Source organism: Brassica napus, chromosome C7, assembly GCF_020379485.1.
Source record: "Brassica napus cultivar Da-Ae chromosome C7, Da-Ae, whole genome shotgun sequence".
NCBI classification, from domain to species: domain Eukaryota; kingdom Viridiplantae; phylum Streptophyta; class Magnoliopsida; order Brassicales; family Brassicaceae; genus Brassica; species Brassica napus.
The window spans coordinates 48,786,179-48,812,421 of record NC_063450.1 but is presented as its reverse complement, the minus strand read 5'-3'; the positions used below and the strand labels follow the sequence as shown (position 1 = coordinate 48,812,421).

The window sequence follows — 26,243 nt, the reverse complement described above, 5'->3', positions numbered from 1 at the left end:
ACTTGTGCTATTTGTTTCTAAGAACGATCATTGTCTTGTTCAACTTTGGTCTTCTTGGTTTCTCTTAACCTTCACCTCAGTTTTCTTTGCCTTAGTATGTTTCCAACTCCTTGAGCATCTCTTTCATCACCAAATTCTTTGCCTTCTTACCATAACCAATCTTGTTCATGTGAGCCTCTTGTGCTTCACATGTCTCTTGTTCTGAACCATCTCCTATTGTTCCTGTTTTTGTCGAGCCTTTAGCTCCATCTTCTTCTTCATCACTGTCACTGAAGCTTCTTCTTTACCAACTTGTGCCTTTAATTCTCCAAACCATCACCTCAGCTTTCTTTACCCTTGGACTCTTTGATTCTTTAAACTTTCACCTTGATTTATAACCAAGGTTCTTCCATCTTCAGCTTTGAACATCTCTGATTCTTCATTTGCGGTTTATCCCTTCCATCTCTGTAATGGTTGAGAATATCCAGCAACTCCCACAGCTTCCTTGATCTTCTTTGATCTCCACCATGGTTTTCTTCCTTCTTCATTCATGTCTCCCTCTTGGAAATAACTCTTTGTTGTTCTTTGCTTCAGCCTCTTATTTCTTCTCTTCGGCAACAAACTCAGCTAACATCAATTTCTTGTTTGATTGTAGGTACTGTCACGTTGCCGTATTCGTGGGATCTTCTCCGCCGACCTTCTTCTTTTCTTCTTCGGTCTCTCTTAGACTGACCTTGTAACATTTCGGTTTCTGGTATATGTAAAAAGACTTAAGAAAATTTATTTGGCTACCTATATCATTAAAGTTGACTTAACTTTTCCGTCACACATCCGTTTAAAACTCCAGAGTTAAGTGTGCTTGGGCTAGAGTAGTGAAAGGATGGTGACCTATCAAGAAATGATTCGCGACACCGTGCGAGTGAGGCTAAAACACGAAGAAAGGCCAGATGATGATTGCATGGTCAGTAAACAAGACTTTCGGACCTTGGAAAATTAACGAATGGAATGGGGCCCACAAACCAAGTGAGTGGACGTGGGTGACCCATTAGCCGTGGGCGGTTGGAGCGTTATAAACCTCTTCTTCACGACCATGTACAGCTCTGATACCATATTGAACTTTTTCTCCTTCTTGGCTTGACCTCCACTCACTTACGGCCAGCCTCTCTTTCTCTTGTTCTCACTTAAAGACTGTTTTGTTCAGCCTATGTTTCCATTCTCAATATTTCTATTTCAATACTTGTGTATTCTCATCACATTTTCTTTGTGTGTTTAATCAAAAGTTCAATTCCAACAAACATTCAGTACTTTTATGTACCAGATATTTATTATCCAAGGATTTTTTTAAGATGAAGTTCTCACAAATTACATTGATTTCATTATGGAAGGTTTATTAACATGAATCTCTCACAAAATTTACTATTATTTAGTTATAACATTTCAAAAGCTTAAGAAACTCATGATAAATGTCTTCAAGAATTTTTGTTTAATCTCTTATTTGACATGATTTTCAAAACATTTACGAGATTTTGATTAAATATCAATATAATTTATGTTGACACTTTGAATTATTCAAATTGAGATAGAATTTAGATATTTATATGGACGACAACATCACACCCATACATATAAGGGGCATATATAGCTGAATTTTATCTTTCGGGAGATGTGTGTGAGGAGATATTTCCTTTTTGTTTGTACGAATCAAATAAATAAAACAACATGAGTATCCATTATTAAAAAGAAACAACTACATAAACTTTTGATGGAACTGAAATAAAAGAAAGGACACCAAATTATTCTGGGAATTCAGATGCAGACAAATACAAAACAGAAAGACTTTAATTAATTTCACCAAAACTATGGTTGGTTTTGGTTTGGAGGTCCGGATGATGGTCCGGAAGATTTTGATGCACCATCAGCTCTATGAACATCACCTTGATCATTTTCTCTCATCCCAAGGATTTCATCCACGTTTCTTCTTGCATCCACATCTGGGAGTCCCGTAAGTTGATTCTTTTGTTCCTCATTTAATTCAAACATTTCATTAGTAAGGGCAAATAAAAAGGGTTCTGCAAAATCACAAGGTATAGGAAAATTAGAATATTGCGGTACCTTAGCTGATTGCCAGTTCATTTATTGCTGAATCTATTTCCCTCTTTAAATTATTGAGAATATTATTGTAAATCATTTGCGGACCAACATAACCATGTATGGGGTCGTGTATGCGAGCCTCTGCCTCGTAGCAGAGAGCGTTCACAGCATATTCACTTTGCCAAGATTCTTCAAGACGACTCAGAATCTTGTAGACATTTTCGACTCCAAAAACTTTATGAACACGGTCAAATTTATCAGGCTCTTTCGATGGTAAATATGGTGCCATAACGCATGAATTCCCACTCCCAAGTGTACAAGGGCCGTTGTGTTGTTCGTGAAGTTGCATGCAGCACAAATTGGTAAATCCATTTTTCTTCTTTTTAGGTTTTCCTTTAATTTTTAAAGATGACATTATAAATAAATTTATTTAGTGAAGATTAACATATGCACATTCTATATATATATTAATAAAATAAGATTTTATATATAAATAAAGGTACACAATTAAATTATGGAGGGAAGACCATAAAAGAGTTTCATCTGAAACGATCGGTAGTATACAAAACTGAAAAATAATGAATGGTTTATGCTTACATAGAAAAGAAAAAGCAAGAATCAGTTTTGATAAAAAAAAATTTATTTTAAATTATTTTCTTCAAATATGAAAAGGTAAAAGAAAAGTAACTTAGAAGTTAAGGTTTTTAGAAAAGATTTACAAACATATTAATCAACTTATATGATTATACCTGGAGAATCTTGAAACTTATGAACAGCAAAAGAAATTAAAAATTCTTGAATATGATTGTGGTTTATATTGAGAAAATGTCTTGAATTTATAGGCATATCTTAAAATATGATTTAAGTAAGAAAATGAAGAATCTAATAAATACGTAAAGTTTGACTACTATGCTTTATTATTTGACCACTTGTTCAGCAAAAGATTTGACTATTAAAAAAAAGATTTGACTATTATGATTTACTGTTTTGGCAAGATAATACTATTTTGAGAATGTTGACTCAAAACTGAGATCATATGGTTAAGCATTTGGTTAACCGATATTATTGGATGGATGGTTAACTTGAGTGAAGGAAGATGGAAAGACTCTATGTCAGATAGAGTGTTTGAGTTGTACAGATAAGCTCAACGTCTCTTGAGTGAAGGAAGATGGAAAGACTCTATGTCAGATAGAGTGTTTGAGTTGTACAGATAAGCTCAATGTCTCTTTTCTGTTATAACGACTTAGGTAACTGTATCTTCTTTGAAGCTTGACATTTCTTGAGTCACAGAGGTTAGTGAAGTGTGCTATGCCATGCTTGATGTCAAAGCCACTTGGCTGCAATGCTGTTTGAGATATCCAGAATCAGACATGTTATGAAGAGTTGATTTATCGGTGTCTGTTTCACCCCGAGGCTGCTTGAGTTCAATATTCATATCATCAAAAGCATAACAAGCTCTCAGAGAAGGAAAATCAAGGCCCCATAAATCAGTATTGTTCTCAAACTGGAATCTCTCATTCAACTTCTTGAGACCTTTCACAAGTTCAATAGAAACATAGACGAAAATCGAGTCAAGAAAACAGAGAGAGAGAGAGAGAAACTTTACAAAAGACAATTCTACGAATCATTACTCACCAGGAGGAACAAAGCCAGAGAGAGAATTGTTGCGCAAGTCAAGAGTGTCAAGCTGAGAAATGTTGTCTAGGGTTTTTGGTAGTACTCCTAAAAGATTGTTGAAGCTTAGATCAAGCCTAGTTCAATGAGATTTGTGATCTATTTAATATTTCTCCAGATAGAGACTATTGTAATGTAAGTAAAGACCTGATCAACATTTGAGCTCCATTAAAGCTTTCAGCTCGGCATTAGCTACAAAAATGGTGGGGTTGAAAGAGATATTTTTCCTCTCTCTCTCTCTCTCTCTCTCTCTCTCTCTCTCGACCTGAAAATGAGGTAAAAGAATGAAATTTTCAACGAAAATTAAAGAGTTTTTTTAAGAACTTTTGAAAATTTTATACCCGTGGAGTTTTAGCCTAGTAAGATTTTAATACTAAAGGCTATGCTAAACGCTCTGGCATCCACAGCCTACTTGTATGTAAAAATACTCGAGTGTAGGATGTCATCTGGAAATTTTATATTCTTTTCTCCCAATTTTTTTCTTTTACGAACAGTTATATCACAAATGTTAGACAAAAGGGATGACTTTTTGTACCATTTTCTTGTTTTTGTTTTTGAATGGTTAAGAGTTACCATTTATCAATGCAAAAAATATTCGTTAATTTTTGTTTATGTTGAACCTAATTAATCTTTACCATATGTTAATACAAAAAATAAACCCTTTTTTGATATTCATTAACATTCCTATTAATACAAAAATATATTTACTAATACGCGATTGACAATCATAAGAAACATATAACCAAAAAACTAAACTCTAAATGAAAAGTGGTGAACCTAATTAATCGTTTTTGATGTTCATTAATTTTAAATTTTATACAATTTGTTTTTGAAAACTTCACCAAGTAACAAGCTGATGAATTAAAAAAAATCCTTTTGAATACCCACACAGTACAATCAAGAATATGTAACTGATCTCAATAGAATGTCGAAATACAAGGTTAATCAGAGGAATGAAAAGAAGTTTGTGGAAAGAAACACGAGAGAGAAAGAACAAAGAACAAAGAACAAATGAGTACACAATCAGTTAACAACAACGTCTATGACCAAATATTTTTTTCTCGAGGGTTCTTAACATGAATCTCTCACAAATTACACTGATTTTATTATAAAAGGTTTATTAACATGAATCTCTCACAAATGTTACTATTATTTAGTTAGAAATTTTCAAAAGCTTAAGAAATTCATGCTAAAATCTCTTCAAGAATTTTTCAATCTCTTATTTGACATGATTTTCAAAACATTTACGAGATTTTGATTAAATATCAATATAAATCATGTTGATACTTTGAATTATTCAATTTGAGATAGAATTTGGATATTTAGCTGGAAGACAACATCACACCCATAAATATAAGGGGCATATATAGCTAAATTTTACCTTTCAGGAGATATGTGTGAGGAGATTTTTCCGTTTTGTTTGTACAAACCAAATAAATAAAACAACATAAGTATCCATTATTAAAAAGAAACAACTACATAAACTTTTGATATAATTGAAATAAAAGAAAGAACACCAAATTATTCTCGGAATTCAGATGCAGACAAATACAAAACAGAAAGACTTTAATTAATTTCACCAAAACTATGGTTGGTTTTGGTTTGGAGGTCCAGATGATGGTCCGGAAGATGTTGATGCACCATCAGCTCTATGAACATCACCTTGATCATTTTCTCTCATCCCAACGATTTCATCCACGTTCCTTCGTGCATCCACATCTGGGAGTCCCATAAGTTGATTCTTCTGATCCTCATTTAATTCCAACATTTCATTAATAAGGGCAAATAAAGTGGGTTCTGTAAAATCACTAGGTATATGAAGATTAGAATATTTTGGTACCTTAGCCATGGTGATTGACAGTTCATTTTTTGCTGAATCTATTTCCCTCTTTAAATTATTAAGAATATTATTGTAAACCATTTGCGGACCAAGATAACCATGTATGGGATCATGTATGCGAGCCTCTGCCTCGTAGCAGAGAGCGTTCACAGCATATTGACGTTGCCAAGGTTCCTCAAGATGACTCAGAATCTTGTAGACATTTACGACTCCAAAAACTTTATTAACACGATCAAATTTTTCAGGCTCTGTCGATGGGAAATATGGTGCCATAACGCATGCATTCCCATTCCCAAGTGTACAAGGGCCGGTCATGAATTCGCATGCAGCGCAAATTGCAAAATTCATTTTTCTTCTTTTTAGGTTTTCCTTTAATTTTTAAAGATGACATTATAAAGAAATTTATTTAGTGAAGATTAACATTTGTACATTATATATATATATATATATTAATAAAATAAGGTTTTATATACAAATAAAGCTACACAATTAAATTATGGAGGGAAGACCATAAAAGAGTTTCATCTGAAACGATCGGTAGTATACAAAACTGAAAAATATTGAATGGTTTATGCGTACTTAGAAAAGAAAAAGCAAGAATCAGTTTTGATAAAAAAATTAATTTTAAATTATTTTCTTCAAATATGAAAAAGGTAAAAGAAAAGTAACTTAGAAGTTAAGGTTTTTAGAAAAGATTTACAAACATATCAATCAACTCATATGATTATACCTGGAGAATCTTGAAACTTATGAGCAGCAAAAGAAATTAAAAATTCCTGAATATGATTGTGGTTTATATTGAGAAAATGTCTTGAATTTATAGGCATATCTTAAAATATGATTTAAGTAAGAAAATAAAGAATCTAATAAATATGTAAAGTTTGACTACTATGCTTTATTATTTGACCACTTGTTCAGCAAAAGATTTGACTTTAAAAAAAAAAAGATTTGACTATTATGATTTACTGTTTTTGCAAGATAATACTATTTTGAGAATGTTGACTCAAAACTGAGATCATATGGTTAAGCATTTGGTTAACCGATATTATTGGATGGATGGTTAACTTGACTGGAGGAAGATGGAAAGACTCTATGTCGATAGAGTGTTTGAGTTGTACAGATAAAATCAACGTCTCTTTTCTGTTATAACGACTTAGATAACTGTATCTTTTCATTAATTTTTGTTTATGTTCAACCTTATTAATTTTTTCCATCTGTTAATACAAAAACTAAACCCTTTGTTGATATTAATTAACTTTTCTATCAATACAAAATATATTTACTAATACGCGATTGACAGTCATAAGAAACATATAACCAAAAAACTAAACTCTAAATGAAAAGTGGTGAACCTAATTAATCGTTTTTGATGTTCATTAATTTTAAATTTTATACAATTTGTTTTTGAAACTTCACCAAAGTAACAAGCTGATGAGTTAAAAAAAGATCCTTTTGAGTAACCCACACAGTACAATCAAGAATATGTAACCGATATCAATAGAATGTGGAAATACAAGGTTAATCAGGGGAATGAAAAGAAGTTTGTGGGAAGAAACACGAGAGAGAAAGAACAAAGAACAAATGAGTACACAATCAGTTAACAACAACGTCTATGACCAAATATTTTTTTTCTCGAGGGGTTCTTAACATGAATCTCTCACAAATTACATTGATTTTATTATTAAAGGTTTATTAACATGAATCTCTCACAAATGTTACTATTATTTAGTTATAAAATTTCAAAAGCTTAAGAAACTCATGCTAAAATCTCTTCAAGAATTTTTCAATCTCTTATTTGTCATGATTTTGAAAATATTTACGAGATTTTGATTAAATATCAATATAAATCATGTTGTTACTTTGAATTATTCAATTTGAGATAGAATTTGGATATTTAGCTGGAAGGCAACATCATACCCATAAATATAAGGGGCATACATAGCGAAATTTTACCTTTCAGGAGATATGTGTGAGGAGATTTTTCCTTTTTGTTTGTACAAATCAAATAAATAAAACAACATGAGTATCCATTATTAAAAAGAAACAACTACATAAACTTTTGATAGAATTGAAATAAAAGAAAGGACACCAAATTATTATGGGAATTCAGATGCAGACAAATACAAAAAAAAGACTTTAATTAATTTCACCAAAACTATGGTTGGTTTTGGTTTGGAGGTCCAGATGATGGCCCGGAAGATGTTGATGCACCATCAGCTCCATGAACATCACCTTGATCATTTTCTCTCATCCCAACGATTTCATCCACGTTCCTTCGTGCATCCACATCTGGGAGTCCCCTAAGTTGATTCTTCTGATCCTCATTTAATTCCAACATTTCATTAATAAGGGCAAATAAAGAGGGTTCTGTAAAATCACTAGGTATAGGAAGATTAGAATATTGTGGTACATTAGCCATGGTGATTGACAGTTCATTTATTGCTGAATCTATTTCCCGCTTTAAATTATTGAGAATATTATTGTAAACCATTTGTGGAACGAGATAACCATGTATGGGGTCGTGTATGCGAACCTCTGCCTCGTAGCAGAGAGCGTTCGCAGCATATTCACGTTGCCAAGGTTCTTCAAGACGACTTAGAATCTTGCAGACATTTTCGACTCCAAAAACTATATGAACACGATCAAATTTATCAGGCTCTGTGGATGAAAAATATGGTGCCATAACGCATGCATTCCCATTCCCAAGTGTACAAGGGCCGTTGTTCGTGAAGTTGCATGCAACACAATTTGGTAAATCCATTTTTCTTCTCTTTTGGTTTTCCTTTAATTTTTTTAAGATGACATTATAAAGAAATTTATATAGTTATGATTAACGTATGTGCATTCGATATATATTAATAAAATATGATTTTAATATATAAATGAAGCTACACAATTGAATTATGGAGGGAAGACCATAAAAGAGTTTCATCATAAACGACCGGTAGTATACAAAACTGCAAAATATTGAATGGTTTATACGTACGTAGAAAAGAAAAAGCAAGAATCAGTTTCGATGAAAAAAATTAAATTTAAATTATTTTCTTCAATTATGAAAAAGGTAAAAGAAAAGTAACTTAAAAGTTAGGGTATTTAGAAGAATCTTACAAACATATCAATCAACTCATATGATTATACCTGGAGAATCTTGAAACTTAGAACTGCAAAAGAAATTAAATTCATGAATAATGATTGTGGTTTACATTGAAAAAATATCTCGAATTTATAGGCATATCTTAAAATATGATTCAAGTAAGGAATTAAAGAATCTAATAAATATGTACGTAAAGGTTGACTATAATACTTTATTATTGTACTATAAACCAGATATTTGACCACTTGTTCTACAAAAGATTGACTATTATGATTTACTGTTTTGGCAAGATAATACTATTTTGAGAATGTTGACTCAAAACTGAGATCATATGGTTCAGCATTTGGTTAACCGATATTATTAGTGGATGGTTAACTCGAGTGAAAGAAGATGGAATATGTTAGACAGAGTGTTTGAGTTGAACAGATAAGCTCAACGTCTCCATTTTGTTATAACGACTTTGGTAACTGTATCTTCTTTGAAGCTTGACATTTCTTGAGTCACAGAGCTTAGTGAAGTGTGCTATGCCATGCTTGAGATCAAAGCAACTTGTGAGATCAAAGCAACTTTGTTGCAATGTTGTTTGAGATATGCAGAATCAGACATGTTATGAAGAGTTGATTTATCGGTGTTTGTTTCACCCTGAGGCTGCTTGACTTCGATATTCGCATCATCGAAAGCAGAACAAGCTCTCAGACAAGGAAAGTCAAGGCCACATAAACCAGTATTGTTCTCAAAGTGGAGTCTCTCATTCAACTTCTTGAGACCTTTCACAACTTCAACAAAAACGTAGACGAAAATTGAGTCTAGAAAACAGAGAGAGAGAGGGAAGCTTTACAAAAGACATTCTATGAATCATTACTCACCAGGAGGAACAAATCCAGAGAGAGAATTGTTGCGCAAGTCAAGAGTGTCAAGCTGAGAAATGTTGGCTAGGGTTTTTGGTAGTACTCCTAAAAGAATGTTGAAGCTTAGATCAAGCCTAGTTCACTGAGATTTGTGATCTCTTTAGTATTTCTCCAGATAGAGACTATTGTAATGTAAGTAAAGACCTGATCAACATTTGAGCTCCATTAAAGCTTTCAGCTCGGCATTAGCTACAAAAATGGTGGTGTTAAAAGAGAGTTTTTCTTCTCTCTCTCTTTCTTGCCTTGAAAATGAGGTAAAGGAATGAACTTTCAACGAAAGTTAAAGAGTCTTTTAAGAACTTTTGAAAATTTTATACCCATTGAGTTTTAGCCTAGTAAGATTTTAATACTAAAGATTATGCTAAACGCTCAGGCATCCACGGCCTACATGTATGTCAAAAAACTCGAGTGTAGGATGTCGTCTGGAAATTCTATATTCTTTTCTCCCAATTTTTTTCTTTTAGGAACAGTTATATCACAAATGTTAGACAAAAGGGATGACTTTTTGTACAGTTTTCTTGTTTTTGTTTTTGAATGGTTAAAAGTTACCATTTATCAATACAAAGTATTCGTTAATTTTATTTATGTTGAACCTAATTAATATTTATCATTTGTTAATACAAAACCTAACCCTTTGTTGATATTCATTAACTTTCCTATTAATACAAAATATATTTACTAATACACGATTGACAATCATACACAACATATAACCAAAAAACTAAACTCTAAATGGAAGTGGGGAACCTAATTAATCGTTTTTGATGTTCATTCATTTTAAATTTTATACAATTTGTTTTTGAAACTTAACCACAGTAACAAGCTGATGAATTAAAAAAAATCCTTTTGAGTACCCACACAGTACAATCAAGAATATGTAACCGATATCAATAGAATGTGGAGAAATCGAGAAAAATTGGAAAACAAGGTTAATCAGGGGTATGAAAAGAAGTTTGTGAGAAGAAACACGAGAGAGAAAGAACAAAGAACACATGAAAACACAATCAGTTAACAACAACGTTCCTTATCTCTATGACCAAAATATTTATTCTCGAAGAATTTTTAACCTGAAGTACTCATAAATTATATTGATTTCATTATTGAAGGTTTATTAACATGAATCTCTCACAAATTTTATTATTATTTAGTTAGAAATTTTCAAAAGTTTAAGAAACTCATGCTAAATCTCTTCTATAATTTTTCAATCTCCTATTTGACATGATATTCAAAATATTTACGAGATTTTGATTAAATATCAATATAATTTATGTTGATACTTTAAATTATTCAATTTGAGATAGAATTTGGATATTTAGCTAGAAGACAACATCATACTCATAAATATAAGGGTCATATATAGCTGAATTTTTACCTTTCGGGAGATATGTGTGAGGAGATTCTTCTTTTTTGTTTGTACAAATCAAATAAATAAAACAACATGAGTATCCATTATTAAAAAGAAACAACTATATAAACTTTTTGATGGAACTGAAATAAAAGAAAGGACACCAAATTATTCTCGGAATTCAGATGCAGACAAACACAAAACAGAAAGACTTTAATTAATTTCACCAAAACTATGGTTGGTTTTGGTTTGGAGGTCCGGATGATGGTCCGGAAGACGTTGATGCACCATCAGCTCTATGAACATCACCTTGATCATTTTTCTCTCATCCCAACGATTTCATCTACGTTCCTTCGTGCATCCACGTCGAAGAGTCCCGTAAGTTGATTCTTTTGTTCCTCATTTAATTCCAACATTTCATTAATAAGGACAAATAAAGAGGGTTCTGTAAATCACTAGGTATAGGAAGATTAGAATATTGCGGTACCTTAGCCATGGTGACTGGCAGTTCATTTTTTGATGAATCTGTTTTCCTCTTTAAATTATTCAGAATATTATTGTAAATCATTTGCGGACCAAGATAACCATGTATGTGGTCTTGTATGCGAGCCTCTGCCTCGTAGCAGAGAGCGTTCACAGCATATTCACGTTGCCAAGGTTCTTCAAGACGACTCAGAATCTTGTAGACATTTACGACTCCAAAACTTTATTAACACGATCAAATTTTTCAGGCTCTGTCGATGGGAAATATGGTGCTATAAGTGTATATGCATGCATTCCCATTCCCAAGTGTACAAGGGCCGGTCGTGAATTTGCATGCAGCACAAATTGCCAAATCCATTTTTCTTTTTTTTTTTTGGTTTTCTTTTAATTCTTAAAGATGACATTATAAAAAAAATTATTTAATTAAGATTAAGATATGCACATTATATATATATATATATATATATTAACATAATAAGAAAAAAATAATATGAATATATAATTAAAGCTACACAATTGAATTATGAAGGCAAACAAATTAAAGAGTTTTCCTGTAAAACGACTGGAATGAAGTATACAAAAATGCAAATTATTGAATAGTTTATAAGTATCTTTTTAAAAAGCAACAATTCGTTTTGAGAAACAACAAAATTTAAATGTAAATTATTATCAAAATGAGAAAGGTAAAAGAAAGAAGTTAGGGCATTTTAGAAAAACATTGCAAACAGATCAATCAATTCATGATACCTGGAGAATTGAAAATTATGATTATGCAAAAGAAACTAAAATTTCCTGAATATGATTGTGGTTTATAATGACAAAAACGTTTCGAATTTATAGGCATGTCTTAAAATATGATTTAAGTAAGAAAATAATGAACTAAAATTTCCTGAATATGATTGTGGTTTTACTAAAAAGAGAGATTTGACTACTTTTCTCAACAAGAGATTTAACTATTATCATTTACTGTTTTGGCGAGATAATACTATCACCGATTTGTCATGTATATATGTAAGTTACTTTCTATTTAATACTTGGTCTTTTGACTGATGTTTAAGTATTGAATATGAGCACATACATGATACATGTATGATTACAGGTCCATGAATATGAATTATATTGTCATAATTGCATTATATATTACCAATTGCCAGTCTATAAATTTATTTTCGTTTCTTACCTACTACTCTATCATCTGTGGGATCGGCTACTATTATTTAGATGACATGATGATATATTGGCCCAGAGTTTTTCATTGAAAAAATAATATTTATCTTTTATTATATATATAATGAAAGATGCATAATAAGACACATTATAATATTAAAACTCCCACAACAAAATAAGAAAAAAGGATAAATTACAATCAACTCCCCCCGAACCAAACTTTTCTTCTTACATAGTTACTTAAGCTGTGTAGAGTTTGGGATCAGACAACCTCGGTACAGGAATAGCCACAAGTGGACTCTTCAACTTAAGAACAAGCCCAAACTTCTCTTCAACCTCAAACTTGTGTCCTTTAGGAGCTTTCCAGTCAAAAGAGTGAAGAAGCGACGCAATGTTGAACAGAACAAGCCTCTCAGCCATGTTAATCGCCGCGCAAATCCTCCTCCCGGAACCAAATGGCAAATACTTGAAATCACCACCGTTGAAATCTAGCGAGTTCTCCAAAAACCTCTCAGGTTTAAACTCATTAGGCTCGTCCCAATGCTTAGGATCTCTATGAATCGCCCAAACATTGATGAAAATCTTGGAGTCTTTAGGCACAGTGTATCCCGCAACCACCGAGGTTTCGCTGTTCCTGTGAGGTACAAGAAGTGGAAGCGTAGGGTGAAGCCTAAGAGTCTCTTTCATAACCGCTTGCAAGTAAGTGAGCTTTGGTAGATGTGATTCTTCAACGACGCTGTCTTTACCAACAACTTGATCCAGTTCTTGACGTATCTTCTTGAAAACCTCTGGTCTGCTTACGATCTCTGCCATAGCGAACTCCGATGCGTTAACGGATGTGTCAACACCACCAAGAACCATATCCATAAGCAACGACTTGACGTGAGTCAACGAGAGAGGAGCTTTCTCATCGTCGTCTTTAACCCTAATCAAGTATTGTAAAAAATCTTCTTCCTCTTCGCTTTTCTTACCAACCATTTTGACATGACTCTCCATAACACGGTCGAATAAAATATCTAGCTTCTTAACGTGGACCTTCATCTTCTTAACAAGTCCCTGGAAATCAAATCTTGCGAACAAAGGGAAGAAGTCTGAGTAGTTTTGAATCCCTTCTATGTCGGAGATATCGGAGATTAGGGTTTTGAGCTCGTTTCCTAAGCTTGTTCTCTCTTCTCCTTCAACCGTCGCTCCCCACATCATTCTCGTCACGACGTTGAATATTGAAAGAAATATTTGCTCTCCAAGATTCACGGGCGATCCGTCACGTGCCATTTCGGACATGTGAACGATAGTTTGTCGTGTTTCTTCCCTGCGAGTGGAGTAAGAAGCTTCGAGAGTCGGCGTGGTGAACATCTTCATGACGCAAAGCTTACGTAGTCTCCTCCAGTGTGTGCCGTAAGGAGACCAGAGTATGTCTTCCCCACCGTACGTGTTGATCTTCCCGACCTCGGGGAGGTCGTGGTTGGCGAAAGTGACGTCGTGCGTTTTGAGAACCTCGCGAGCCATGTCGGGAGAAGAGATGACGATAGCGAGTTTGGAGCCGAGGTGGATTTTCATGAGAGGGCCGTGTTTTTGAGTTAGGGCTTGGAACTGCGTGTGGAGGATGTCGGAGTTTAGGAACGGGAGGTTTCCGACGATGGGAAGTGGCCATGGTCCCGGAGGCAACGGTGGTTGACCGTTCTTGGACTTGGATTTTCCTTGAAGCCAGAAGTAGCAGAGGACGGCGACGAGGAGAGCGGCGGCCAGCATGAGGGAGCTGTATGGATCCTCTTTGTTGAAGATTGTAGAGAGTGTGAAGTTAGAAGAAGTAGCTTCCATGTTTGTCTTCACAATCTCTGTGTTTAGTTTCTTCTTTAGGAAAAGAGAGGAGGAGACTTTGATTATTTAGTTTTGGAGGTTTTGTGTTGTATGGTGGTGAAAATAGAAGAAGAGAGTGTGGGGATTTATATTGTAGGCTTAGAGATGATGTATTATTTAAATTATTATTTATAATATTATAAAATCAACTTTTATGAAATTTCTTAGGTTCCTTCATATTCAAAACTCAAAAGTGGAAGATTTGAGACGGCGGCGAATTGGTATTAGGTGTATATTATCTAAAAGATTCACGAAAGTCACACTAGAGAAACGTATCCTATTTACACAAATTAGATATTTTAGTAAAAGCAACTGGAAAATTATAGTATCTCGTAATACCACTAAATTCATAAGAACTCTTGAAAATTATATTCGGAAGTATGAAGGAGATGGTGAATATTAATAGCAACAATAATAATACAACAAAAGTTTTTTTGTCAACAGTAAATAAGACAACTTAAGTTAAGGATGAATAATACTATAATGATGTATTATTATGAATATTGTAAAATAAATTACAGAAGGAACCTCAACGCCAATCTTGACTCAGTCGCCCCCAGTGTTGAAGTCCCGTTCAATAATTTTAAGATAAGAGACGAATGAGACAAAAAGAACGAAGTAATTTAATGGTATGAATCAAATACGCAGCCGCGAAAATAGTGTACCAACACATTACTCCGCTTGTGAATGAAATATTCCAAAACCTTATCAAGTATACATTAATCAATAGTAGTAGTAATAGGTTGACTCTGACTTATTTTATTGTGCGTGCGCTGATTTAGTTGTTTACTTTTAATATTTAAATGCGTTAAAAGGAAAATGAGAAGACTTTTCAATATTATGAACTACTTTTTCAGCATTTTTATCAATATTTTCTGCATCGGTTACTTGTTAAATCATCGTCAGTCCCATTTTATTTTTTTTCTTCTAAAAGATTACTTTATTATAAAAAATAAATATGTTTACTATAAATATAGAGTAAAAAAATAATATCCATCTATATTCTTCTATACAATATAGAGTAATTCCGTTATATAATTATAATATTAGAACAAAATTTTTTTTATAATAAATTACTCTGTTTTTAAGAAAAAATTAGATTCGGGTTAGAAATACTTTTAAACTGGCTAGTCCACTGCATCTAGCTCAATATTAGTTCAACATAAGAACTATATTAAATCCAAAACGGTACAAGACCTTCGCTAATTCTAACATTTTTATTATAAATTAATTAAAAAGATCAAATCAGTAACTTCCTTTATAATTTTTCAAAGGTCCAAAACATTCAATTTTTAAGTGCACTTCTTCAAAGAACTAATATGCGACCAATGTCTTGTAAGAACCTTAAACAGCATTTGCTATGGTATCACCATTTTAAATTCAATGTAAGACTGATTGTTTCTAAATATTTTACATTAAAATATATGTATATATTGAAAATGTTCTATTTTCGTTCAACGTTTGAATATAAAAAATCAGTTAAATAACAGCTGTTGATAACAAAGTTAAATGTAAAAATACAGAGAAAACGTCAAAACAAAGAATGCAACCAATCAAGTTCGATATAACTAAGCCCTTTCTCAAAAAAAAAAAAGTTCGATATAACTGTGTATTTTGTAAATAGAGTCCAAACTAAATATGTAATGGTTAAAGCTAGTTCGTATTACATTCAAAAATAAGATCAAACAAGTACATTACATGCCCAATCCAAGAAACTCCTAACGAAACCACTGTATTACCTGATGCTATCATCAACATGACTAGGAAAACAAAACCTTAAGATAGATCTTACACAAAGCCTCAAACAATCCAACAAACATAAGACAGAAACAAAACTGAACGACGTATCTTCTCCGGCAACGAATTCGTCGTATACTTTGTTCGTTTGTTGTTGAAGTGTGAGACAGAAGCAGCTACGTTTATCGTTCAATCAAAGTGACGGGTCTGGGCTTAATTGTAGAGAATGAAATCTGTCCTGGCCTCAATTTTACTACATAAACATTTTTGGCCTTACAGATATTTGATCGTCGCGGTGCAAGATCCAACAGCCCACGGAAGATTTAACCCATATATCACCCAATTTTGTATTTTTTTTTTCGTTAAAAAAAAAAAGGTTTCGTCTTTGGTGATTTTTAGTCCAAATAACAATTGGTGAAAAGATAGAAATATTAATTCGAGTATGCAAATATGTCACGCGAACTATGCAGTGAGAAAGGATATTATTTGCTCAATTCTTCCCTTTTTAATAACTGGTTTTACCAAAGTGGCTTCTGTTCTAATAATGCTTTGAAACATGTAAAGTGTTGTTTTCGTTTAAAAAAAATGCCAGCTCCGGTTATGGTTTTGTACCCTCCGGAGGGTTGTTCGATCCGTCTTCTCTATACGGGTCACGGTTAGATGGATGTATACGGTCACGGTAGAATGCAAAAGAGACGGTAATCTTTGGTGTAAATCGCTGAACAACGGCATCGTCAGTTTTCGGCTTCTCCTCGTACCGCTGGTGGTCTTTTTTACATCTCGTGCTTTAAGTTCGTGTTTGGATTCTTCGCTTCCAAGCGCTCTATGTACCGGTTGAAAGCTGTAAAAACTGTAGCATTCAGGGTTTGTGGACGCCCTTCTCTCGGTAGCTGGCGGCAACCACTCGAATACTCATCTAGCTCCCGGGTTGCTTGGTCCGAGCCCGTCCCGTTATTAATCTTGTTAAATGCTTGCACTGTGCTGCTCATGCTCGGGTTTTTTGTTGTTGTCTGTAATTGTTTTTGTGTTCTGTTGATGATTTTTTCCACTCCTAATTATTCTCTATAATGTCTGTCCAAAAATTAAAAAATTGGTAATAATATTTGTAGATCCTAAGATCTACACTAACAATTTGATAGTGATCGGGAGTTTAATCAGGAGAAGATAAATGATGTAGGCAACGATATCTTTAGAACACAACGATATAATCAGTTTTCGCTAGGCAAAAATGGACTTTTATTGATGAATGAGATTGAATACAATGAGTAAAATAAGATCGAATGTTACAATCAGATCGTGCAAAGAAAAGATCTAAAGGTTGATGAAAACAAGGTCGAAATGTGGGTGTCGCTCTCTCTAGGGTTTTCAACGTGTCATTCTTCGAGTCCGTTCCTCTTACTTTATAGCATGCTGCTCTCGCGGTGCTCGCAACCGCTCCGCGATCTCAGCAGTCTTTCCGCAATCTCCAGATCTTCGAAGTCTTCGTTTGGAGCTCGAATACTCGCACTAGGCTTCAAATCTTCGCGGCCCATTTGGTCGATCGTGGCCCATTAACAATATGACCAAAATTGGGTCCAACAATATTTAACATTTTACACATATATATATGCATAATGTATCTATTTTATTAAAGTAGAAGTACTTTAAACTTTTGTTTGGTAACATAGATATCAGTTAAAAAAAAATATAGCGTTGTTTGGAAACATGGATAGCAATATATTAAAGAAAAAAGTAATGGGCTTATGTTATCAAGAAAAATTAGAAATTCATTTATTTTGAAAATTATATATATGGGTCAGCTTTAAAATATACGAAAATGGCTGGCTCAATCTAATTACCTAAAAACATCTTTGTCTAAAATAATCATAAAATAAAATTTAAATATTATATACATATTTCAAATCAAATATTAATTTAAAATTGATTTATATCAAATATATATGTATGTATATATTCAAAAATTGATTTTACTAAAATATTTTTTTATAACCATTATAATTTTCTTAAAATATATTTAAAAAATACAATACAAAGCAATTTCAAACACCAACGTAAATTATGATTTTTATATTTCATATTAAGTTTTAAAAATATAATATATATGATTATTTATATGATGATACATATAAAATACTATTAATTATATGATTACTTATATGATGGTAGGGATAAAACACAATTAATTATATGATGACACAAATATGATATTTAATAGTGACATGAAAAAATAAATAACAACATATTTTTGCAATATTATATCTTCTATTTTATTAAAGTAGAAGTACCTTTGGGAATGTTTGGAAACAAGAATAACATAATTAAAAAGAAATATAATGTTTTTTGAAAATATGAATAGCAGTATATTAAAAAAATAATAGGCTTATGTTATTAAAAAACTGGAAGTCCATTATATTTTTACAAATTATCTGTTTGGACCAGATTTAAAATATACGAAATTACTCAATCTAATTACTTTTTTGTGCAACTGGTCCAATCTAATTAACTAAAAATATATTTTGTCTAAATTAATCATTAAACAAAATTCAAAACAAAAATTGATTCAAAAATATACATGTATTCAAAAATTGATTTTTACTAATGTATTTTCCAATAACGATTATAAAATTGCTTTCAATATATATAAAAAATACAATACAAATGAACTAATAGATTGAGTAAACATTTTCCTAATTTTTTTATAGACCACCGAAATAGAATTAGATATACAATACTAGAAATAGTTATAATATTTGGGTTACAATATCAAATAAACAATGAAACAAAAAAATTGATATATGAATGTATTAGTATTTTTTTATTTGTATTACAAATACAATAATAGTCAAAAAATAATATATAACGGGACCATAATTTTTAAAATCTCACAATTAATAATAAGTTATAAATTTATAATATTCTTACAAATTAAAACAAACATCCGTGTGGACACACCGTCAAGATCTAGTTAATATATTATGAATGACGATGGCATTACTCGTACGTTACGCAAGTGGTAACTTGAAAATGGGAGTAAAGCAAGAGGGTGACTTAAAACTTTTGATTAAGGAAAGAAGCGATGATTAAGAGTCTTATATTTTAATTAATAATTAGACATGAGAGTTGTAGAGAAAATAGAGGAAAGTGGTGGAGCGGAAGCCTCGATACCTTTTTTTTTTGTGCACCAAACTTCTATCTCTGAAGTCTCGATACCTAAGGTGTTGAAATGTCACTTTTTGTTTTGTGTTGATGTATTGAGTTTAAAAAGGAATTAATACTTGTTTGATCAAAAAAAAAAAAGGAATTAATACTTGTTTGACCAAAAAAAAGAATTAACATACTATCCCAGAGCATTTTTTTTATAAATAACAATGATTCGTTTTATAAATAACAATGATTGGCGAGAAAAGGAAAAAATCAAGTTGGTTTGCTTTTATTCTTTAATTTTGTTATTACACTAAATAGTAATACTGATATGTATTTTTTTATCAAATTGATACGTATATATAATATAAATATATATGTTTTCTTTTTGTTGATGGTATATTAACATATACGTACAGTTATATGTATATATATATATACTGTTGATAGAGATTATAAATTAAATATTTGTACCTTTCTTAACCAAAATGGTGGTGGATGATCAAATGGTTGAAGGATTTATTTTGAATGTTTTTTTGTTTGGTAATGTTCAAGCTTTCTTGAATGCATCAAAACCTAAGGAGGGGGAGAGAGGGGTTATTGTGAGATGAATTTGTGTAGAGTCTGTGAATTTTAACAATTTATTGTTATTGAATCTTGGATTTCTAAACTTATTGTTATTGAATCTTGTTATTCAAAAAGTTTAGTTATTATTGATTTTCTAATTCTAACTAAATCTAGTGTTATTGGGAGATGAATTCTATTCATTTTTACTCAAAAATATCTGTGATAAAAATACTAGAAAAAAAATAATTATTCTTACCAAATATCTATTGCACCTTAAATCTAAATTATATGTTCAAAACTATAATTCATTACATTTATATACTTTTACATTTTTGAATATAAAATTATTTTTAAAAATATTATATTTTTAATATAAATAATAATAATTACATTTACAAATCTTAATAATTGTAAAATATTTTTTTAAATAGTTTCAAAAAACATTTTCGAATTTCAAAAAGAAAAATTTCAAAAAAAATATTATTTTTTTAAATAGAAAAATTATAAAAATGTTTGAATTTGAAAAAAAATATAAAAACAACTTGTGTAGAGTCTGTGAATTTTAAGAATCTATTGTTATTGATTCTTGAATTTCAAAAATCTTAGTAGAATCCATTATTATTGGTTCAAAAATTTTCAAAATCCATTCAAATCTCTTGTTATTCAAAACGTTTAGTTATTATTGATTCTCTGATTCTAACTAAATCTAGTGTTATTGAGAGATGAATTCTATTCATTTTTACTCAAAAATATCCTTGTGATAAAATTACTAGAAAAAAAAAATTATTCTTACCAAATATCTATTGCACCTTAAATCTAAATTATATGTTCAAAACTATAATTCATTACATTTATATATTTTTACATTTTTGAATATATAATTATATTTAAAAATATTATATTTTTAACATAAATAATAATAATTACATTTAAAAATCTTAATAATTGTAAAATATTTTTTTAAATAGTTTCAAAAACATTTTCGAATTTCAAAAAGAAAAATTTCAAAAAAATATTATTTTTTAAATAGAAAAATTATAAAAATCTTCGAATTTGAAAAAAATATAAAAGCAACTTTTTATTTTTTTTATTTTCTTACTACTTATACATCTATACCGTAAGAGGTAAAATAGTCTTTTACATTTTTAATGAAACTTCTTTTGGTCATTTTCTTTTTTTAATGCTCTTTTGTGACAAAATCTTTTAACATATAAATTAGTTTGGTTTGAATATTTGGATTGAGAATCAATAAGTATTGTTGGTGTTTTGAGTATACTTTAGCTATTTTAGACATGTTACTTTTTACTATTTGTATATATTTATAAGTATTTTGGATAAGTTAAAAGTATCTTATATATTTTGATGTTCTTAATATATATTAAATCTAAAAATAATTAATATATATAGGTATACAAATCAATTTCGGATATAATCGGGTACCCGAAATACTTCGGTTCGGATCGGATTCGGTTTCGGTTCTCTAAATACCAAAATTTTGAATCCATTCGGATATTTAATCAATTTCGGTTCGGGTTCGATACTACTTTTTCGGATCGGGTTCGGTTCGATTTTTCGGATCCGGGTTTTTTGCCCAGCCCTACTTTTTTTTATACAAATTTACTTCTCTAGATTAACAGAAAAGGAAGTACTTCAGTTTTTTTTGGTATTTTTTTGATGCATTAGGGTAGTCTCTTAAGAAAAAAAAACGATTAGGGTAGTCTTAATTACAGGGAACAAACACCTGGGACTTGATCACACGGAAACAAATACAAGGATGCTACATTTTTTCTAGGGCCATGATTACAAAGAAGGCAAGAGACACACAAGGTGTACGAAGCAATTGTGATATGCAAGAATTTATTTCCCTGAAGAAAAAAAATATATTAATTTCGACATATGCTTTAACCGACGTTTTAATTTTATTTTTATTAATTTGATACGACAGTAATTCACTAATATGTGCATTACTTAGTGAATTATACTTTCGTGAGTCTAGTTTTTACTGACTCACACTCACAGGGCAACGAAGATGAACATATATATGTATTTGGTGTGGACAAATCTAATTAGGAAAATTATTGTATTTAAATATTATTTTGAGCCGTAGTTCTAAACACAAATCAGAAAAATCTGAACCAAAGAAAAGGACTGTAAAGCATTAATTACTAACTTTTTGGTTGAATTGAACTTGACAAAGAACAGAAAAATACACTCTTCTGGTTTTATACCATATGAACATAAACAGGTTTTAAATAAACTAACAATGTAAATTATGGAAATTATGGAAATGGTTATATGAATCCATTAGAAGCATAGTCAACAAACTCTGTTTGCAAAACTCATTTCAGGTTTAAGAAAATAAATTAATATTTTGGCATTGCAGTTCAATGCCTCAAATTAATTTTTAAAATACAGTGTATTACGTCCAGAAACCTAGAAATGTTATATTCATTTAAAAGTTGGTCACAACTCTTATTTTGGTATACTAGTGATACTACATATGTTTCATCATTTTATAAAAGTATTCCAAATATTGTATACTAGCATATCCCTTTTGTAGAAGATTATCTGATATTTTACAGTATTTTTCCGTATCTCTAGATCTGTTCTAATTTACCATATCAAAACTGGATCAAACGAATTATATGATATCCTAAAAACTAAACCATGGACAAATTCTTATATGATCAATAGGTATTGCAAATGAATTTTGGAACAATAAATAGTCGAATGATCAACTACAAATATTTTAACTAAACATAACTTTTATAAAAACATAAAATATTAAATTTGGTTTTAATTTATTAATATCTTATGGTAATTTTGAGAAATAAAACTTATATAAAATTACAAATGCCACTAATAGCTACTAAAAATTCACTTGACTATGCATAATTTTGTCAACTAGTATAAACTTCATGGATACTAGTTTTTTTTTTGGACAAATGTGGTTACTAGTTTTAGCTATTAAAATTTATGGTAAATACAAACTACATTTAATTTATTTGATATTGAACAAGTATTCGTGTCCAAATGTATGAGTCGCACGTGTGTTTGCGTACATAGGCACGCACCCTATCCTTTCGTATTTGTTCAGAAGTCATTTTCACCAACCAAACGCAACATCCCCAGGACTCCTTTCTCTGAGCCTCTTTGCGACAGATTTGACAAAGTAAGACCAAATATATTTCTTTACCTTAATCATTATTTACTAGATTAATCTTGTTAATATAGGAAACTCATTTTAGATAATTAAGCAGTTGATCAATTGTGTATTTTAAAATGAACACTACGATATAAAATTTAAATGAACAATTGCATACATATGTATGATATTATATAAAATCATAGCTAGATAAAATAAGATACAAAAGTTCCTCTCTAACTGTTGAACTTTCCCCATCATGATACATATGTTATATATGTGTACCTTAAAATATTATCTATATGTACATATGAAGCACATGCATGATACTCTTATTTAGACCCCCTTTTTTTTTCTTCTAACCAAACTTTCATTAGAAATTTAAAATAGTTCAACTCCACAGATAATACATCAAAACCACTAGACTGAAACATTGCTAAACAAAAGATAAATTGACGATACACATCATAACAATAGACCATAAGAAATCGAATAACAAAGATTTTGTAGTAGTCGACAAAAATTGTTTTAATAAAAAAAAAATTGTCAAAAACTCTCAGACACAAACTTCGATGCACAGTGTATGGCGTGTCCATGGCCACGTTTCTGGCCGGAATCCTCCGTCTGAAGCTGCTGGTGAATCCCCTGACCCTCTGCCCGCCCTCCCTGACCCTCCTGATCCCTCCTCCCCTCTCTCTCCAAACAACTTCCCTTCCCTTTCTGAAGCAAAGACTGTCCAAAAATCTGTAAAAACTTTTTATAGATCTGTAACTTCCTCTACAGTATGTAAAGGAGCCAGCCCCCCAACTGCTATATCGTCATGGCCTCAGCTAAAACTGAGAGTATTGAAGCTGCTTCACAAGTAGTTGATGTAGTCATGCCCCCCACTGCTCCTGCTCATGGATCTGGTAACGTCACTGTTCATGAGCTTCAATCTGAGCTCAACCGTAGCCAAACTTTAAAAACTCTCCCACCCAAAACTACTTCTCCTCTTCAAACCAATAAAGCCTCCTCCTCAAACCCTTTGCTCCCCTTCCGAAATCATAACCCTAACCCAATAACTCAGAACGAAACCCTAGACTGTAACTCCACATTTCCACCTCCAAAAGATGTAAACGTCCCCACCCTGGTCGAGAGAATCCGGAGGTCTAAAGATAAGACTCTAAGAAGGATTGCTCCAGTTACCATTGGAGCAAATGATCACCCACGAATTTTGATCCCTGACTCTGTTTTTCAAAAAGGAGCAGAGTTACACAAAGACTTTATAATCTGTTACTTTAATGGGAAAGCTCTTCCTTTCAACCAGATTCAAAGTGTCCTTAACCACATGTGGGGTAAAAGAAAGCGTTTGGAGATTCATTACAATCCAGTAAATCACTCAACAATTGTAAGGATTCAAAGTGACTACCTTAGAGAGAAGATTCTTGAGAAGAGTATCTAGTATGTTGGGGACTCAATGTTCCACACGGCGCAATGGTCATCGGCTCACTCAAAATCTACTCCACCTCTCAAGGTTATAAAGATCTGGGCTCATCTCACTGGAGTACCTCTAGACCTAAGACATGATGAAGGAATGAGCTTAGTGGCTGGTTTAGTTGGTGAACCAAAAGAGACTGATGATTTTACCAAAAATCTTATCAGTCTAACCTTATCGCATGTCAAAGTGGAGGTAGATCTTACGCAGCCGCTTCCTAGTGTTGTTGAATTTGAAAGGGAAGATGGCGAGGTTGTTGAAGTCTCAATTCATTATCTGTGGGTTCCTCCAACTTGCTCGCACTGCCACGAGCTTGGCCATATAGTTCGCAACTGCCTCTCTTATGCGCCTCCACCAAATGAATCTGATGCTGCAAAGAAAAAATCAGTGCCTGCAAAAGTGTCTCCTTAGCAGAGTAAAAGATATCGCCATGTACCTCAGAACTCTGCAGCTGCTGCCTTTCAGATGGTTTCTTCTGAAGTGGTAGCTTCTGCTCCCGCTCCCCCTCCTTCACCTATCTCTGAGCCTGAAAATACAACACTTCCTCCACCCTCTGAAAACCAACTCTCACTGTCTCACCCATCTCATCACAAAACCTCATCTCGCTCTCTAAACCCCTCTTTCATCCCGCCTCTTAAACCATCAAACCTTTTTCTTACACCTGAACCTATCAAAAGACCTTCTCTAAAAAGATCCCGTTCATCACCAACCCTCTCTCCTCCCTTAACCACAAACTCAAACCCCTTCTCTGCGTCCATCGCCCTCCCTGACCCCTCACTTTTTCACCCTCCCAACCCTTCTCAAACCATTTCCTTGACTGTTTCGCCTTCTACTCTTTTGCTTAACTCTTCTAGCTCTTTTTCTCGAGGTCCCTCCATTCCCTCGTAGGATCCTCAACCTACCGCCTGATGAGTGTCAAACTCTTTTTTTTAGAATGTTCGAGGCCTAAATGACCCGACCAAGCATAGATCTTTTTGTACTTGGCTTAGTTCTAACAAGCCTCTTTTTGGAGTTATAATAGAATCACATATTAAACAGCCTTCCCTTAGCCCTATTCTCTTCTCCCTCTGCCCGAACTGGAACTTTACCTCCAATCACTCCTCTGATCCGGATGGTAGAATCATTCTTATCTGGAGGGACACCCTAAGAGTTCAAGTCCTAGCTCAGAGTCGCCAATGCATAACTTGCAAGTTATTCTTTCCCAATAAGCCTCCAGTCTACTAATCTACTATCTATGCTTCTAATCTAAGCTCGGAAAGGGTTGATCTTTGGACTGAACTCCTTCAACTTCAATCAACCTACGACGTAGATAGTAGCTGCTAGTTTTTAGGAGGTGACCTGAATCAGATAATGCACCCCTCGGAACATTCTGATCCTAACATCAATGGGCCTGATTATCTCATGTGCCAGCTTCGGGATTGTATGATGCAACTTGGTCTCTTTGATCTCCGATACATTGGTGCTACTCATACCTGGACCAACTCTCAGCCCTATGGCCCAATCTCAAAGAAACTCTATAGATTGTTGGTCAACAGTACCTCTGTGTCTGTCTTTCCGAACGCCCTAGCCACCTATCTCCCTCCCCTTTTCTCAGACCACGCCCCATGTGTCCTAGACCTAGCCTTTAACCTCCCTACAGCCGGAAAAAAACCATTTAAATTCCAAAACTACCTTATCAAACATCCGGGGTTCACTAAGCTACTAAAAGACGCATGGATTCTTGCAGGAAACGAGTGTCAAA

The 26,243-nt window shown here is 32.5% G+C and overlaps 1 protein-coding gene across 1 annotated transcript; it reads right to left on the bottom strand.

The window, feature by feature from the left end:
- Window positions 1–12,669: 12,669 nt before the first annotated feature.
- LOC106437150 (flavonoid 3'-monooxygenase CYP75B137-like) lies at window positions 12,670–14,534 on the bottom strand. The gene has a single exon (XM_048763030.1). The coding sequence runs from the start codon at window positions 14,397–14,399 to the stop codon at window positions 12,822–12,824; it is 1,578 nt and encodes a 525-aa protein (XP_048618987.1). The 5' UTR covers window positions 14,400–14,534; the 3' UTR covers window positions 12,670–12,821.
- Window positions 14,535–26,243: the final 11,709 nt, after the last annotated feature.